General features: G+C 42.6%; 1 protein-coding gene across 2 annotated transcripts in view; it reads right to left on the bottom strand.

The window, feature by feature from the left end:
- The window catches only part of CTDSPL (CTD small phosphatase like), a 121,136-nt gene that overhangs the window by 23,390 nt on the left and 78,488 nt on the right, over nt 1-19,258 (bottom strand). For both annotated transcript variants that reach the window (XM_010357266.2, XM_010357262.2), the window contains exons 2-3: nt 13,437-13,591; nt 3,727-3,759 (exon numbers count right to left, since the gene is read on the bottom strand). In XM_010357266.2, coding sequence (XP_010355568.1) covers nt 3,727-3,759; nt 13,437-13,591 — 188 coding nt within the window. The remainder of the gene's footprint in view (nt 1-3,726; nt 3,760-13,436; nt 13,592-19,258) is intronic.

Raw genomic sequence — 19,258 nt, forward strand, 5'->3', positions numbered from 1 at the left:
TATTTACTTATATAAAACTAAAACTTCCTTGTGGCCAAAATAATTATAAACAAACAAGGCCAAAAGATATATCATATATTTGGGAAAAGTACTAATTTCCTTAAAATTTAAAACGACAAGCAACACAGCATAAAAAACTAGAGGAAATGAATAGAGAAGAAGAAAGATAGCCAATGATCTTATGAAAAGCTGTTCAAATTCACTGATAAAGAAATGAGATAGGGTCTGGCTCTGTAGCCCAGGCTGGAGTGCAGTGGCGCCATCTCAGCTCACTGCAACCTCCGCCTACTGGGCTCAGGTGATCCTCCCAAGTAGCTGGGACTATAGGCATGCACTACTACGCCTGGTTAATTTTTTTTTTTTTTTTTGAGACTGAGTTTTGCTCTTGTTGCCCAGGCTGGAGTGCAATGGTGCGATCTTGGCTCACGGCAACCTCCGCTTCCCAGGTTCAAGCGATTCTCCTGCCTCAGCTTCCCGAGTTACCTGGGATTAAAGGCATGTACCACCACACCCAGCTAATTGTATTTTTTTTTTTGAGACAGAGTTTTGCTTTTGTTGCCCAGGCTGGAGTGCAATGGCATGATCTCAGCTCACCGCAACCTCCCCTCCCGGGTTCAAGCAATTCTCCTGCCTCAGCCTTCCAAGTAGCTGGGATTACAGGCATGTGCCACCACACCCGGCTAATTTTGTATTTTTAGTAGAAACGGGGTTTCTCCATATTGGTCAGGCGGGTCTGGAACTCCCAACCTCAGGTGATCCACCCGCCTCAGCCTCCCGAAGTGCTGGGATTACAGGCGTGAGCCACCGCGCCCAGCTGCCATGCCCAGTTAATTTTGTGTATATTTTATAGAGATGGGGTTTCACCACATTGCCCAGGCTGGTTGTGAACTCCTGAGCTGAAGCCATCTGCCTGCCTCGGTCTCTCCAAGTGCTTGGGTTATAGGTGTGAGCCACTGCTACCATTCTTTACTTTCAGATTAGCAAAGATTGAAACATTTGATAATCATTTTCAGTAAGGGTATGAGGCAATCTCATAGATACTTCATGGGAATGTAAATTAGCATAGGCTTTTGGAGGACAATTTGGCTTTAATGTACCAATACTGCAATATTATATCCTTTGACCTAGCATTTCCACAAATAGAAACTGATCACAAAGAACTATCACACAAGTCCATAAGCACACAGAAAAGAGGATATTTTTAAGAGAAATATCTGTAATAGCACAGAAGTGGAAACAAAGTAAATGCCATCAATGAAATATAAAACAATGAGGCAGATATATACCTACTAATATTTGGAAAGATGTTCAAGGCATCTTGTTAGAAAGTAACAAGCAATTTGCAGAATGGTGAATACAACACAACTTCATTTATATAACTATGTTTGTGTTTGGAAAACTTCTGGAAGGATAAATGACATATATTAAAAGTGGTACTACCTAGAAGGCAGTAGGACTACATTGAGAGATATTTTCTTTTTGCTTTAATCTTTCAACTTCATGTATGTATGGTATGTATATATGTATTTCCACAGGTGTTAATCCCAAATCCTTCAATATTTAATAATTAACCATGAGCTTGAATTATTGTTTAGCAAAAAATTAAAAGACCAAACCTACACATACAAACAGAGCAGCATGCGAATGAAAAAAGAGGGGTGAAGTGACAGGCACAGATGGGGACCCCAGCTGCAGTTGCTCTGGTCATCACAGGCTTAGAGGATTCTTTACCTTCAGGGCCTGAAGAAGGCTTTCAGGAGGTTGTGGGATCCGGTTTGGAGGCTCAGCACAAGCCCGGATTTCTGGTTCTATGTATGGAACCCTAAGATCTCAGGGCTCCCAGCACTGACCAGGTCCCCCCGAGGTCCAGAAAAGCCAGGACCACGCTGCTTATGTAACCTGCAGCCTTTTCAGGTAGGTGCAAATTTTGCAGGGGCTCCCAAGACTTGATTCCAGGGCTGAGCTGGCCTCAGATGGACTTGGGATCAGTCCTATAATGCTAAGCAGGCAGTGGAAATCACACTGTGCCCACTAGTGGAACTACTTTTCTGGAGGTCATCATTCAAAAATGCAAGTTTCTTTAGCTCAGCTGTTTCTTTGGGCAAGATAGTTCATAGGTTCACATGATCTGACCCAACACCTCACATGTAGGACACAGTCAGCAGTTTATTGATCCATCACCAGGATCCATTACATAAGGAATTTTCTTGTTTCTCTTATTCCAGAATTCTATACATGGCTGAGTCTAGATTTGTGGGAAAAGGGTCTGTTTCTTCAGTGGGGTTTTTATACTGACAAGTGCTTTTGTTCTGCACTTAACTTTGCACATGGCTGCCAATTAGCTTTAAGAAAAAACAGTAATAGTGCCATTGAAGGTGGAAGGAGAGATGCTACCTGCCATCATTTAATGTAGGTACCTTTGTAGGAAAAAAAAATGTCAAAAACTACTTTGTATAAAGGTTAAAGAGTCTTCTGGTATTAACTCTGCTGGGCATCTCCCTCAAACTCTGGATAAAAAGTTGGGTTGCTAGGTCAATCTTTTTGATCAAAGCCAGTTTTCCCAACAAAGCCCAACCCTCAGGCACATGGGCAGTCAGAATCACTACACAGACTCTTGCAACTCGTTAGTCAATCAAGAGTTAGAGTTTTGAGAAAAAATGAAATTACTGTAAACTTTTTGGGCAATCTGTAAGTGACATGTACTACCAAAGCCTTTGGAGTCAACCTGTATGCATGAAATCCATCTACTCCTTCTATGTAAGATTGCTGTGTCTATCGGATGTTCCCAGAAAATATGTGAAAGACTCCAAGGAAAGAGAGATGAACAGATTTGAACCAAGTAATCTGAATCTGATCATCTTTACAGACTAAAAAATTAATTTATAGACACATTTTGAAACCTAAATCCTTCTCTAAGGACATAAGACTATTTGAAAGGTCTGTTTGATATAGACATCTCAACTGTAAGTTTCTTTTGCGAGTCAGTCTTCAGTTTACTTCTTGCTGACTGGCCTCAGGCTGGGTGGCTCTGCTGGCAGAACAGGAGGAAGAGAAGGGACAGCGGATGGCTGAGGGGTGGCTGGTGCAGGACTGTGCTGGGGTGGAACAAATTTCAGGGCTGACAACAGAAGTGAGGGTGGCCTCAGGGAGTGCCCAGCTGGGCAGAGTTGCAGCACAGCAGGCCTGTGGGATGGGTCCTGCAACTCCAGAGAATATAGTTAGGGTGACTTCTCTGATCTCGGAGCTACAGCCATACTACCACTGATAAGTTAGAAACGGTCCGGTCACCGGGGACCTGGGGCTTGGTGAGCCCAGTTCCACTGGGACTGAACGTGCTGCAAAGAACTGTGTCTGGGCAAAAGAATGTTCCTGCCAATCTATGGAGTTGAGGCTAAGATGGTGGGGTGTGGGTGAGGGTTCTGGGCAACCTCAGCTTGTTCAGCTTGGAGGTCCTTCCCAGAGAAGAGAGAAAGGGAAAATGAGAATTGGGTAAATGGATGCTGGCTGCTTTGCTGTTCCTGAGAAAGGAAACTGTCTCTGTAGAGAACTTCCTGCTCACAGTTTAAAATGTAGCTTCAGTTTTCTTTGTAACAGAACAGAGCTGTTCACACCACATGATAAACTCAACATAAGCAATAACATTAAAAAAATCCTTTATATCAGTAGGCCCAAAGCCACAAGATTTTATGACCGTTTTAATAAATAAAATTAGATAAATATACATACACTTGGTATGGGAATGACCTGCCTCTGGTCACCCTGAGGAAAAAGAAAAAAAAAATCATTGTCAGGTTTGAAGAGAAGATCATATTCTCAAAAGAAACTTCAGAGCCCTCTCGAGCACAGCAGCTGCATGATCTGCCATTCTCTGTACCTTGGTGGTGTTTAATGAACAGGAGGAATCCGAAAATTTTCCACAGTTAAGGCATGAGGCTCCTTCTGTCTCTCAGACACCCGTTCTGCTAACAAGCCAGGCTGGGCTTCTGAGGCTCACCAACCATTTTGTGTATTTAAATAGTGCCTCCCTTACTCCCAGGAATTCAATCCTTAATTAAAAAACAAAAATAAAAACTCATACTTTATTTTAATCCTTGATTCTTTCTAATAACTGTTTGTTTTTTCTTTTAAGCAAGTTTTTCCCTAAAAAGACTAAGTCAATATCATATGCAGGGAATGGGAGACGTGTTCATCAGATTACAATGACCTCCTGGTCATTCCAGGAGCTCCTCTAGGGGAAGACTGGGGAGAGGGGACAAGGCAAGGTACAAGAAGTTCCCTCCCAGGCAACAGACAAGGGGACAGCTTTCTCCTTTAAGGGAAATACAACCTGTATTCACAGGGAGTGTTAAGAAAACCTAGGCCCCAAGGAAAGGCCTCAATTATTCCTCAGCCCCAAATGCCAGCCATTCCATACCTAATTGATGGAAACACTTCATTATAGCATTGTTAAGAAATGCTAATAAAAAAGTTTATTTCCACTGAGCATTTCCAGTTTCTGTTTCTTCTTTTTTAGATGGCCTAATAAGGCGATGCACTGCTTCATGCCTTGTACACTGAAGAATTTGTGAAAATATGTGTCCATTTTTATTAAGAGGGTTACAGTGATAACGAGGTCTCACATGAAGGGGCCAAACCTGATGGCTGGCAATGGCAGCTGGCTGGCACCTTTCTGAGCTCTGTTTTGACACTGAGAACAATTTAGCAACTTCTTGATTATCTCTAACCCCTAGTCATCACCTCCGCAGTATAAGAGCAAGTATCATTTCCTCTTGAGATGATCTCCACAGTTCCTTCCTTTTTCAGGTTTTGGGCTTGTCTTAAAGACTGTAAGCTTCCTTGTGACATCACTCAAGGCAGAGCTATTCTGCTCTCCAACAGACAATGCAATCAAATAAATCAAAGTTTTCAAGAACTTGCACAGATAAATTCATTTAAGAAGCTTTTAAATAATATTATTCCTAATACTGGGACTCAAGAGTAGGTCACTGCTCCTACAGACATACTTGGTGGAGGACATACTTTTAAAAAAACTTTTATTTTAGGTTCAGAGGTACACGTGCAGGTTTGTTATATAGGTAAATTGCATGTCATTTACCTATGGGGTAAATGGGGGTTTAGTGCACAGATTATTTCGTCACCCAGGTAATACGCACTGTACCCAAGAGATAGTCTTTTCATCCTCACCCTCCTCCTAATCTCCACCCTCAAGTAGGCCCCAGTGTCTGTTGTTCCCTTTGTTGTCCATGAGTATTCAGTGTTTAGCTCCCACTTATAAGTGAGAATGTACGGTATTTGGTTTTCTGTTCCTGCATTAGTTTGCTTAGATTAATGGCCTCTAGCTCCATCCATGTTGCTGCAAATTACATGACTTCTTCTTTTTCACGGCTGCATAGTATTTGTTGGAGGAGATTTTAACCAGAAGTTCACAGCCTATTTGGGTTTCCTTATTTTTATTTTATTTTACTTTACAGACGGGGTCTTGCTCTGTCACCGAGGTTGGAGTGCAGTGGTGTGATCATGGCTCACTGTGGCCTCAAACTCCCGGCTCAAGACACCCTTCTGACTCGGCCTCCTGAGTACCTGGGACTATAGGTATGTGCTGCCATACCCAGCTGGGCCACTTCAGAGTAGGGTTTCTCAACCTCAGCACTGGTGACATTCTGGGCTGGGTAACTCTGTTGTGAGGGATGTCCTATTTGTTGCAGGATGTTTAACAGCATCCTTGGCCTCTACTCACCAGATGTCAGCAGATGCTCTCTCCCCCTCTAGTGACAATCTGTCTTCAGACATTGCCACATGTTCCCTGGAGGGCAAATTATCCCAAGTTGAGAAGCTCGGCTCTAGTAGGAGAGTGCAGACAGCCCCTGCACACAGGTGCACCTTCAGAACACACTTTTGATGAGATGAGCACGTCCATAATGCAAGAGATCACAACAATGCATCTGAAAGGCCTGACAAAATGTCCACTATGAGCAAGCAAAAGTGCTGATCTAGAAGGATATTTGGGCTTGAAAATTACCCTAGAAGCTTACATGTATGTATGTGTGTGTATACAGCATGAGGTATGCATGTATTTGTGAGTGTCCAACAATCCGTTTTATGCTGTCTTTGCCCTTAAAAGTCCTCCATGGTCTTTGCCATTGGGGTGCTGACTCCTCCCAGCCTCTGGAGGCTTCTGGTCTGTAGGTCCAGGTTGTGGCTGTGATGGTGGCAATGGCTGCTACTCCAAGCTGCTGCTGCAGAAGCAGCTGGAAACTCAAAGGCTCCAAATCCTCATTTCTCCAGGGCAAAAGTAAATATGCAGGGTAGATAGAACCCTAGAGGTCATCTGTCCCATTCTGTCCATAGCCTTCCCTCTTCCTCTGGCATGCTGAATTTCGAGAGGCACAGATACTTAAGGAATCAGCAGTAGAAATGGGCCTGGAATCTGCTTCCACATCTAATAGGCCCGGGCTTTGTGTTCTGAATGTCCTGAGCAAGCTAGGGGCAAGAGGCAGAGGGTCCTCTTCTGGGAATTCACTCTCCCACTCTGAGAGGGCTCTTTCTCTGGTGTCTGGTCTCCCGGATTGACAAGTGTTATGGAAATAATGTATCACCCCACTTTGGATTAACTAAATTAACTCAAAGTTAACATAATTCTTTAAAAAGCCATTTTGACAAATGTTAATAGAAGTTCATGAATGAACAGTAAGTCCAAGTGAGCTCAGCTCTGCTGGAGGAACTGCCTTTAAAGGCTTCTATTTCCTGATAGATACAGCTGAGCACCCCAGGAAAGCTTCCAAGGCTGCCATGCCATTTCCTCATATCATTTCATCTACAAAGATACCAAACTGTCTTCCTTATTTTCTTTCTAAAAATTTCTCGGTTCTTCTTTGACATTTTTTGTCCCAGAAGAACTTAAGCCTTTCTATCCAGAAACAGCATACACATTTCTCATAAACATGAGAAATCAAAATCTTTTATGATTTGAACCAACTTTGGTGGAGTCTTTTGGGTTTTCTATGTAAACAATCATGTCATCTGCAAATAAGACTAACTTTGTATCTTTTCCATGTTTATAACAATTGTCTCATTTTCTTGGCTTATTCCATTAGCCAGAACCTACCATTGATTTTTCTGTGTTGTTTGCTGTTTATTTTTTGAAGACAGCTTTTTATCATGTATAGTTTTCTTCTTTGGTGGCATTGTTGATTTTATATATAAAGGTTTATGGGCTACTATACGGTTCATGTATTAGACCATTTGTCATAAAGTACCCCTATTTATCCTGTTTAATGCTTTTGAATTTGAATTCTGCTTTATCTGATATTAATATTGCCACTCTTGCTTTCTGTTTGATCTGCTTTGTATATTTTGCCCATTTCTTTATTTTCCACCTTTCTTTATCTGTATGTTAGATGTTATGTCAGAAACTGTCACCTACTGTAATTGTCATTAGCACTGTCCACCAAATAATTCCAGTTTTCTTTCTGAATATGTGGGAGGATTACGCTTCCATTCCCCTTGAACTTAATGCAGTCATGTGACTTACTTTAGCCAATAAAATGTCAGCTGAAATGAGGCATGCTTTTCTGAGTTTTCTGAGTGAAAACTTTAAGAGCCAATGTGATTTGTCACATTTCCTTTGTCCTGCTGTGACAGTCATGGAAGCAAAGAGATGGGGTATAGGCATGTGAATGAGGATAAGATGGTTATACTGTCCAGTACGGTAGCTACTAGTCACATGTGGCTACTGAGCACACAAAATGTGCCTGGTCCAAATTAAGACGTGCTGTAAGTGTAAAATACACATCAGATTTTGAAGGATTAGTAAGATAAAAAGAATATAAATTGTCTCACTAATATTTTTTTCTATTGATTACATATCGAGAGAATATTTCGGATATAGTGATTAAATAACATGTTATTAAAATTAATTTCACTTGTTTTAAAAATATTTTCATTAATGTGGCTACTGGAAAAAATTAAATTATACATGCGACTCACATTATATTTCTGTTGGATAGTGCCACAGAACAAAAGGCTCAGCCTCAGCCAACCCATTATAAAGAAGTAGCATGAGTGAAAAATAGACTTTTATTGTTTAAGCCTCTGAGGTTTTGAGGTTGTTACTGAAGCATAAACAAACCCACACTGACTAGTGTATCTACTCATGAGTCATTCTTCCCTTCTCCTGATTTTGTTGAGAGCAAGAATATGCTGGGCTAAATTCCTCCCCTGTTGCTATTGGATAGCCATGTGACAAATGGCTATACCCAACTGGTTTGACTAATTCAACTGTACGCTGTTTCCAAGAACATATCTGCCATCAGATAGAAATGATTTTGGCAGTAAGTAAAAGAAATCTGCCAGGCACTATGTCAGGCCAATAAGACATAAGCAGAAGTCTCCTGGGTTTTTCTGTGAAAGCATTTACTTTTCATAAAAGGACAGACATGGCCAGTGTCACCCCTCCCTATCTTTTTCCTTTAAATGTGGATAGGATATCTAAAGCTTGTGACTTTGAGATCATAAATAGCAAGCATGAGGATGAAGGCAAACACACAAAGGATAGGGGAGCAGAAAGACAGAAAAACATGTTCTTGATGGCATCATCAGAAATCTAAACCCCAGTAACTACCTGACCCAGGCTTTTTATGTGAGAAAAATAATCCCCTATTTGTCTAAGCTATTATTTGTCAGCTTTCTTCCTTTTCTTTTCTTTCTTTCACACTTTCTCTCTCTCTCTCCTTTCATTCCCTCTCTCTTTTTTTCTTTCTTTCAAGACAGTATCTTGCTCTGGCACCCAGGCTGGAGGACAATGGAGCGATTAAGGCTCACTGCAGCCTCAACCTCCAGGCCTCAAGTGATCCTCCTGCCTCGGCTTCCCAAAGTGCAGGTATTATAGGCGTTAGCCACCATGCCCAGCAGTTTTCTTTTACTTACTGACAAAATCATTCCTATTTGATGACAGGCATATTCTTGGAAATATCATACAGCTGAGTTTGTCAAACCAATCTGATGTAGTCTTGGTCTTTGTTAGAAGAATCTGGTTCATCAAACTAGGTTTTATGCCTATTCTTTATGTTATGTTTGCTATTTATTATTTTTTCTTTTTCCCTTTCCTTAATATTGATGGCTTGTTCAATTTGTTTATTTCTCCTTTACTCCCTCTGTGAATTTTAAAGATCTATTTTCTAATTGTGCCACTTACTACAGTTCTAGTATTAGTTCTATTCCTAAAAATCATGTTTGTTTCTACATTGGGGGTTTTTTTAGACAGGGTCTTGCTGTCACCCAGGCTGGAGGGCAGTGGTGCGATCATGGCTCACTGCAGCCTCGACCTCCTGGGTGCAAGCAATTCTCCCACTTCAGCCTCCAGAGTAGCTGGGACTACAAGTGCACACCTCCACATCTAGCTAATTATTTATTATTTATTTTGTAGAGATGGGGGTTTCCCTATGTTGCCCAGGCTGGTCTCAAACTTCTGGGCTGAAGTGATCTTTCTGCCTTAGCCTCCCAAAGTGCTGGGATTATAGGAATGAGCCACTGCACCCAGCTTATTTCTAACCCTTTTTTTTTTTTTTGAGACTGAGTCTCGCTCTGTCACCCAGGCTGCAGTGCAGTGGTGCAATCTTGGCTCACTGCAAGCTCCGCTTCCTGTGTTCATGCCATTCTCCTGCCTCAGCCTCCCAAGTAGCTGGGACTACAGGCACCCGCCACCAGGCCAGGCTAATTTTTTGTATTTTTTAGTAGAGATGGGGTTTCACTGTGTTAGCCAGGATGGTCTCGATCTCCCAACCTCGTGATCCACCCACCTCGGCCTCCCAAAGTGCTGGGATTATGGGAATTAGCCACTGCATCCAGCCTATTTCTAACATTTTTAACAATTATATCATAACTGAGTATCAATCTCACCCAGATTTTTATGTTTTGTTCCCTCTCTGAATCATTACATATCTAAGAAACTTTTGTCTCAACAGATAAATGATATCTTGGTCACATACAAAATTTTTGGTTTCCATTTTTTTCCCTCAGTAGCCTATAAATATTTTTTCATAGTCTTCTGGCTTTTAGTGTTGCTGATGAGAAGTCTGATACTAATATAACTGTTTTCCTTGAAAATAACTTATTCTAGTATCTTGTAAGACTTTCTCTTTGTCCTTAAACTTCAGAATTTCAACAGATACATCTAGGCATGCGCTCCTCTACTGATCCTGCTGTCCACTTGGTAAGCTCCTTCAATCCACAGATTCAAGCTTTGTTTTTAGCTCAAGAAAATTTTCTTCTACTACTTTTTCTCTTTCTGGAACTCTTAACATTTGCATGTTTCATCTCCTAGATGCCTGCTGTCCCCTCTCACAATTACCATCTCTGTGTTTCTGGTCTGAATTGTAAGATATTTCATCTTCCACTTGCCTTTCCAGAACATGAATTCAGTTCCCAGCAGTGACCATTCTCCTTCTGTTTATTTACTGAATTTTTATATTTAGAAATCATGAGTTTTTAAATTCCAAATGTTACTTTTGTACTCATAATTCATTTCCTGAGTTGTCCGTTAAAGTTCTCTTCCATCTCTTCCCTTAGTTTTACCGCAGTGGGAGTCTCATCACAGTTTTTTCAACTTGGACTTTCTCAGTGGAGGCTGCATTTTTCTTTGCTTGCACCAGGTTGTGGGTTCTCTTAGTGTCTGTGCAGGTCAGTCTATGAGGCTCTCTGGGAAGTGGCAAATGAGTGAGTACTGCAAGGCCCAGCAAGGAATGCTGTTTTCATGGCCCAGCAGAGCCCAAGTTAACAAACCTCAGAGATGAAGAAAGCCCCTATACTACTGGCTCCTCCTAGGCAAAAGCACTGGAAGCAATCCAGCTCACCAGGGCAGCCCCTCAAAGGACCACACACATTGTGTGGGCAGTGTGAGCCCTTTCTAAGGCGATCCGCCAGCTCCTTCTGGCTAGTGGACCTCATGGGACTATACTTTTGAGTGTTTGTCTAAGGACTCAGGGAGATGTAAGCATTTTCCTCTGTTGGTGGTTCCCTGCTTCTTACTGAGTAACAGAGAGAATAAATCCTGTGCCTGCTCTCTACCCTGAAGGTGTCAGGGAAACTGGGGGCCTTAATGCACTTTCCAGGCTCCAACAGCAGGCCCACCTGGGTTTATCCTGGGAGGGAATTTTAACAGTCAGAGCCATGTGCTCAGGCTGTCATCTTCCCAGAATTCCCTTCTATACATCCATATGTGGTTTTAAAATAATTTTTTAAATCATAAAAGTAATTTAAGCTCATTTTCTGAAAACTGAGGAAAGTATGGAGGGAAGGAGAAAATCCTAGCTATAATTCCACCAGTGTGAGTAATAGGAGATAACCTCTTCATATTTCAGCATACATCCTTCTAGTCTTATAAATGCTTGTGTGTGTATGTGTGTGAGAGAACAAGAGAGACACTCTATCCATTTCTTTATATCAGCAATATTTACGACATATCATTTTGAAGGGCTGTATGCTATTTGATTGCACAGTTATTCTATAGTTTTTTTTTTAACCAACTGCCTATTGTTGAACATCAGGTTGCTTATAATTTTTCGGTATTATAATCTATGCTGGGTGGGACCTCATGGTTAAATCTTTGCACATTCATAATTATGTCCATAAAGGGTAACTGCCTGCATCAACAAATAGGGATATTTTTAAGGCTTTAAGATCATATTGCCAAATTTTCCTCCAGAAAGGTGTCATCAAGTAACATTGTTAGCAGCAACTTATTTACATTCTCTATCCTCCCTCCTACCACTCCATGCTACAACCAAATATTGTGTTTAAAAATATGTTTAATAAGTTGAAAGCTGGAAAATGGTATCTCATTATTTAGTTTGTGTTTCTTCGATTACTAAACAAGTAAAATATTTTTCATGTATTTATACGTGCAACATTCTTATTTTTTCATATGTTTGACCATATGAAAACCTTCAGCCTAATTCCTATGCTTCTACACTCCAAGCCTGTGAGACAAATCAGGCAACAGCAGTGTTCTCAGTCTTGCAGAAGCAATGTGGCTACTGTCACAGCCCACAGCCACTCCTGGTCTATGATATCAACAAGACTGAACCATCTGTATTTCTTATTTTGTGAATTACCTGTTTGTGTCCTTTGCTCATGTTATTTGGAATATAAAGCTTTATGACTTTTGTGTCCTCAAATGTCAACTATCTTCATGATGAATAATCTTCTTTCAGTGAATTTTTCCCTGAAATTCCATTTTGACTGAGATTAATATTATAACCCTTATTTTCTTTAATTTATACTTGTATGAGGTCTCTTTGCTCATCCTTATTCCTTATACTTTTTTTGGGGGGGGGGGATGGAGTTTCACTCTTGTCACTCAGCTGGAGTACAGTGGCGTGATTTTGGCTCACTGCAATCTCCGTCTCCCAGGTTCAAGCGATTCTCCAGCCTCAGCCTCCCAAGTAGCTGGGATTACAGGTGCCCACCACCATGCCCAGCTAAGTTTGTATTTTTTCTAGAGAAGGGGTTTCGCCATGTTGGCCAGGCTGGTCTCAAACTCCTGACGTCAGGTGATCTGCCTGCCTTGGCCTCCCAAAGTGCTGGGATTACAGGCATGAGTCACCATGCCTGGCCTCATCCTTATACTTTTAACTGTTCTGAGTAACTTTGTTTCAGATGCGTTTGTTAGACAGCATGTTGGTAGACTTTGGTTTTTGACCTATTGTGACAATCTGACATATTTTATTTGATACATACAAAAGAATATATAACATGCTTATTATTAAACAAGGTAGTTAAACTCAATTATTTTATTGTTAGCTCTTCTCTATGTCTGTTTCTCTTTTTATCTATTTGTGAGTCTGCTACTGGTTGTTTAACTGTTTCATGCATTCAACTTCCCAAGAGAGAATGTTATAAAAATGTGAAGTGACTCCCGTAACTCCCATCAAATATGATCTTTAGTTGCTAAATGAGATATCCTTTATCAAAAAAGGTTACTTTTCTTGGTAATTTCAAATCTTTAAGTAAATGGCTGTACACATACTATCACATATTCTTTTCTTTTTGTTTTTTGTTTTTGAGACATAGTTTTGCTCTTGTTGCCCAGGCTACAGTGCAATGGCACGATGTTGGCTCACTGCAACCTCCGCCTCCCAGGTTCAAGCGATTCTCCTGCCTCAGCCTCCCTAGTAGCTGGGATTACAGGCGCCTGCCACCAAGCCCAGCTAATTTTTTGTATTTTTAGTAGAGACGGAGTTTCACTATGTTGGCTAGGCTGGTCTCGAACTCCTGACCTCAGGGAATCTACCTGTCTCAGCCTCCCAAAGTGCTGAGATTACAGGCGTGAGCCATCGCGCCCGGCTCTGCATATTCTTATTAAGGATATTCATCAAGGATGGGACAGATATGCCGCTGCTGCAGTTCTATGGAGTGCACAGTTCCTCGCCAGTACTGACCTTCTGAAGTCCACCATTCTCCTCCACCAGTGGCGGAAGCACACTGGGGCTGTTGGGTGGAGGGGCCTCCACATTGTAATCACGGAAGCAGCAGAAGAAGGAGCTAAGGATGCTGCGGCTCCTCTGCTTCTTTAAGCTGACGTTGCACTGGGAAGCTGGAAACAAAAACAGAGCACACTGTGGCCAACTGCAGCATGTACTGATAGTTGTAATATAATGCAAAAATCTGAGTGTGCAGTTGCCCCCCCAGACCCCAGATTTCTGCCCCGAGGGCCAGCTCAGGAGGAGAAGATGAGGGGCTCCTGGAAGTTACTCTAAAGAACTGTGAATCCAATGTGAGAATCCCAGGAGCCAGCTAGTCGATGGAGTCCAATCCCTCTGGTTGGACAGGATCCCTTTGACCTCAGCCCAGCAGGGGCTGCTTGCTTATTAACTGACTCACCCTCAGGGTCAGTCCCCATCTGCATTCCTGAACTCAGCAGATGAAGTATTCCCACCCTGCACCAAGCACTACTTCAAAATAAACATCCTTTCAGGCACAAATCAGACTTGACACTCTCTGGGAAGCATCTCTCCATTATGGATACCAATAAAAAATCACTTTGAATCTAGGTTCTTGGACATCCCCTGCTCACTATGGAAATGACTTAACTTCGTGGGTTAAGAAATAAGATATGTAAAGGCACAAAAGAACCGCCTGCTTAAACTCGCCAAGAGTTTGTCCAGAAGTTGGTGAGGGCCTGGATCCACAGAGCTTAGGGCTGAAGGCTTCCATTTCACTTAAAAAACATAAACAGCAGGAGATGTTGGATGGAGAACACGTGTTCCTGCCCCAGTAGGGCCAGCCAGGGCAAAGCCCATCTTCATGAGATCCAGGGCAATACTGTGCCCTGGCCTGTCCTGAACTAAGACACTGGAGGGAGTGACACATCCTTTCTGTTTATCTAAGGCTCACGACAAGCTGCCACAAGTCAGGAATAAAAGGTGAAAATTAGTATAGATGAAAAACACCCCTCAGGGAAGGGCTCACAACTTCGAGGGGCAGGAGTATTTGCCTGGGAATGCAGCCGGGACTGTCCCACCACATGCCATGCCTAGGTGGGTCAGTGGTGCTCTGAGAAGAGGCCGCAGGCAAGGGACCATGCTTAGGGTTAATGGGAAAATTGCCAGTGCAGGAAATGATTTAAGTCCACATGATAACTGTTGGAGCTTATCTCTTCTCCCAAAAAGCAATTCTGGCACAATTCCTCTTTTTGTGCACTTAGGAGTGATTTGTGTAACACCTTTCCTCCCAAGAGATCATAAAACCTTTGCTGAATGTTTTGGGGGTACTCTTCTGCCAGCAGCAAAACTAAGTGCATTCAGATGGAAATTCTGAAAAGGGACTGAAAAGCTATTCTTCCAGCAACTCCACAGATATGAATGGTTTCTACCCTGGGTTTGGGCAAATGGCCCAGTGAGTATGAATTTAAGATCAGCACTTACTAAAGATGAACTTCAGAACCATAAATCTCTGAGAAAGCTGGCTGTTTTTATCTTCCTCAAGCATCCTTAGGTACATGCATAGAGCACCAGCCATCACATTTCAGGCATCTCATTTCAAGGGCAGGTCAGGCCAGACCAGGCCATTGGGACTGCCAGGCATGTGGGCCTCCTAAGTGGTAGTGTGGGAAGAGATAATAACCACTGTTCACCAAGGGCCAACGCTGTAGGTCCCAATAGTTCACAAACCTCACCTTGCATAGTCCTAAGGAGATAGGTGTTACTGCTTCCATCTTACTGCTGAGAATATACAACTATTGAGAAAATACAGCAGGATTGTGTTGGTTCCTTTGCCAGATTCAAACCCAAGTGGGCCTGTTTCCAAACTGTGTGATTTCCCCATGTGCCATGCTGAATACAATCTTGAAACAATTTAGGTTAGATTAAGAAGGTGGAACACACCAAATAGGGAGAGAAAAGCATTGCAATAAACTTGTATTTAATATAAATGATACGTTAAACCGTTTCATTGTTACTCTGAATGTCTTAATTTTTATCCCACACTCAGAAAATTTAGTCAGGGGAAGAAAAAAAATCTTTTCCCTAGCTGATAGCACGTTCCTCTGCAAGTAAACAAGCTATCTGTTCATGTCTCAGAGAAACTGAGCAGTCTGCAGAAAGCACCTTTCCAGGTCCTATTTTCATCCTTGGATGACATGAATCTTCCCCACAACTAACTAGCCAACTAATTAACAAATGAACTTACATACTAAAAAAATCATAAACCTGGAACCAGTACACTACTCATAATTTCTACCACATGCTTACTTACTCTACAGAAGGTACACACAGCTAACGGAGTCAGTAAATTAGTTATCCGAGCACCTGGGAGGCCATCGTGCCTCCAGACAGGGAAAGGCAGCTTACCCAGGTCTTTCCTTCTCTGTATAAAGAGTGCAGCAGTTAAAGTGGTCTCATTTTCATAGGTGTGGGAGGTTCCAGGATTCTTCCTTTCAAATAAGGTTAGTTCTAGGGCCTGCAGGAACTTCTTGGAGGCTCGGTGGCTAATTTTCTAATCACTCTTGGATTGGTCTAGAACTCTCAAAATCAGGAGAGGTGTACTTGTATGAGGTCTCTTTGCTCATAAAGAGCAAAGGGTAAATGGAAGGATTTCCTCAGGACCAGCACTGGCCTCACCCACACTCAGCATTCACTTCTTCCTGAATAGGGCTCCAGACGTGGGTGCTCTGGACTAATGACCCTACTGCCTTCCAGCCCCAGTTGCTGCTTCTCTCCCCCAGCTATCATCCAGAAGATCCTTGACTTGCTCATAAACTGGTAAGGGAGTTTTGGTCGACACATGAAATAAAAATTCAGTTTGATGGACAAATGTTGACGTTAGAGCATTAGATGAAAAAGTTAATATATATTCTTGTATATCTGATTTGATCATAACTAAGCAAAGCAAACTAAAAAAGATTACAATTAAGAAAACATTTGGAAGAAATATGTCAAAAAGTTAACAGTAATTAATTGTCGGACCATAAGTGTTTACATTTCTTCCACATTTTCCAAATGTTTTCTGGTAATTATGTATTGCTCTAATAATGGGGGGGGGAGGAAGTAAACAGTCTTGTTAAACTCTCTTTCGGCAACTTTGTGCTATTTCTAAACCATATCCTTCTTCTAATTCTCAACCGTTAGCCTAATTCCTATGCTTCTACACTCCAAGCCCGTGAGACAAACCAGGCAACAGCAGTGTTCTCAGCCTTGCAGAAGCAATGTGGCTACTGCCACGGCCCACAGCCACTCCTGGTCTATGATATCAACAAGACTGAATATATCCACTAAACTCAAAACCAGAGGAGGCCCATGTGAAAAGGTACCAAAGAAGTGTCCTTTGCCTGGTAGAATGCTCCTGCTGGCTTTCTCATCTGGCATCCATGCTCCACTGCTCACCCTCCTTGTACACACAAAAGGGGTCTTGCTGTTTCTCTGCTTTGATCAAGACTTTACCTCTCACCACCTTTCCTCCCTTGCCCCCTTTACATGTTTCTACTGATAAGACACATGAGAGGTCTCCTGGTGGCCCAGGTATCCAAGAACAAGGTCTTTTAGGATATTAAAGATAGCTGAATGCATACATCTCCCCATAACACTGGTTTTAAGAAATTACTTTGGAAGAGCAAAGGAGGGAGTAGCAACTATGAACATCAGTTTAAAATATTCCATAACGATTTTCATTTTAAAAAATCAGACTTAGGAGGAGGAAGTCATCAAAAGTCATTCCAAAGCTTTCTGTCACTTTTCCCTGATAACCTCCCCTATCCAAACCCAGCACCTGCCCACCTTACTCCCTAGCTTCCTCCATGGTAGACTCCTCATCACACTGACATCCCTTCTCCCACTCCTCCTCCCCCCATTTCCCCACTTCTCAGAGCATCCTGCTTTTCAGAGCCTGGCTCAAAGCCAACCTCACCCAGGAAGCCTTTGCCAACCTCCCTGTGGAGATCGTTTTTTTCTTTGGCCACCAAACTCCCAAATGAATGTGTGTATGACTGAGTTGTGCCTTTGGGCCGGGCCAGTTCATCCACCTGTCTGCTGGACATCTCCTCTGGATGCCTCTGACTTGGCATATCTAAATGGGGCTCACCACTCCCCTCTTCACTCAGGGTACCAATATCCTAAGCTAGACATCTGTCCTTCTCCCTCATTAAGTTGTTGGTTCTGACATCCTAATCGATTCTTAAATGTGTCCTTAGCAACCCCTTGTCCCTGCCCTATCCTGACTCAGGTCCTCATCATTTTGTCCCTTGACCACTACAATTGCTTTTTGACTTGTCTTTCTGCTGTTGATTTTGCATCTCAACATGTCTTGACAGGTAAAGCCCATCAAGTTACAAGAACGTGTGGTGGTTAGGAGTGTGGGTTCCGATGCCAACTTGCCTAGGTGCAAAATCTGGCTCAACCAGCAATAGCACAGGACCTGGGCAAGTTGTGTGATTTCTTTGTGCCTCAGTTTATCTATAAAATGAGGATAATAAATATCCATCTTATGGGTCTGTTGTGAGAATTAAATGAGTTATTACAACAGTGTCTAACATAGAACAAGCACTCCATAATTTTTGTTTGTTTTTTAAAGACAGGTTCTCACTCTGCCACCCAGGCTGGAGTACAGTGGTGCAATCTTGGCTCACTGCAACCTTTACCTCCAGGGCTCAAGACATCCTCCCACCTCAGTCTCCTAAGAAGCTGGGACTACAGGCATGTGCCACTATACCCAGCCAATTTTTCTATTTTTAGTAGAGACAGGGTCTTGTCATGCTGCTCAGGCAAGTCTCGAACTCCTGAGCTCAAGTGATCTGCTTGCCTTGGCCTCCCAAAGTGCTGGAATTACAGTTGTGAGCCACCACACCCGGTCTAGACATTTTAGCTTTTATTATTATAGTCTCGTAAAAGCTTTTGCTTCATAAATGAGGGGGGTTCTCCAGGAACATTGGATCAAAGGCTGGATTCTGCGGGCATACATTTTTTTCTCTGATATCTGACAACTAGGAGAAACAACTCACTATAACAGATCTTGGTTACATAAACTGTAATTCAGAAAGCAAAACTAGAAAAATCTCAGGAAGTGATTCTAATCAATTGCTCTAAAAAGTAGACATAGACATGGGGAAGGAAAAGGGAGGGGTTGCGTGTCCCAGTGAGCTCTGCTGGGGGCTGTTTTCCCTTAGGAAAAGAACAATGCTTTCAAGTGGAGGGCAGGAAGCATACACTCTCCCTCCTTAATCCCCTTACTTAATTCCCTCTGTGGCTGAAGCTTAGCTCTCTTCTGCACAGCATTCTGCCTGCTGGGTCTGTATCTGGTTCCAGGGACTTCTTGCCTCAAGACTTGCCTCAAGTCTCCCCTGCTGGATCCCCCTATAGGCTACTACATGCTGCCATTTTCCCAAGGCTCAGCCCGGGGCAGGCCTGCTTAGAAGGACCACCCTCTTTCTCCTCCTTATCCCTGTCAATGAAAACATGCCCAGCTGGGTGCGGTGGCTCATTCCTGTAATCCCAGCACTTGGGGAGGCCGAGGCGGGCAGATCACGTGAGGTCAGGAGTTTGAGACCAGCCTGGGCAACATGGCGAAACCCTGTCTCTACTAAAAATACAAAAATTAGCGGAGTGTGGTGGCCGGCGCCTGTAATTCCAGCTACTCAGGAGGCTGAGGCACAAGTTGCGGTGAGCTGACAGAACACCACTGCACACCAGCCTGGGTGACAGGGCGAGACTCTGTCTTAAAAAAAAAAAAAAGAGGCTGGGCGTGGTGGCTCACACCTGTAATCCCAGCACTT

This window comes from Rhinopithecus roxellana, chromosome 1 (genome assembly GCF_007565055.1).
Source record: "Rhinopithecus roxellana isolate Shanxi Qingling chromosome 1, ASM756505v1, whole genome shotgun sequence".
Lineage (NCBI taxonomy): Eukaryota > Metazoa > Chordata > Mammalia > Primates > Cercopithecidae > Rhinopithecus > Rhinopithecus roxellana.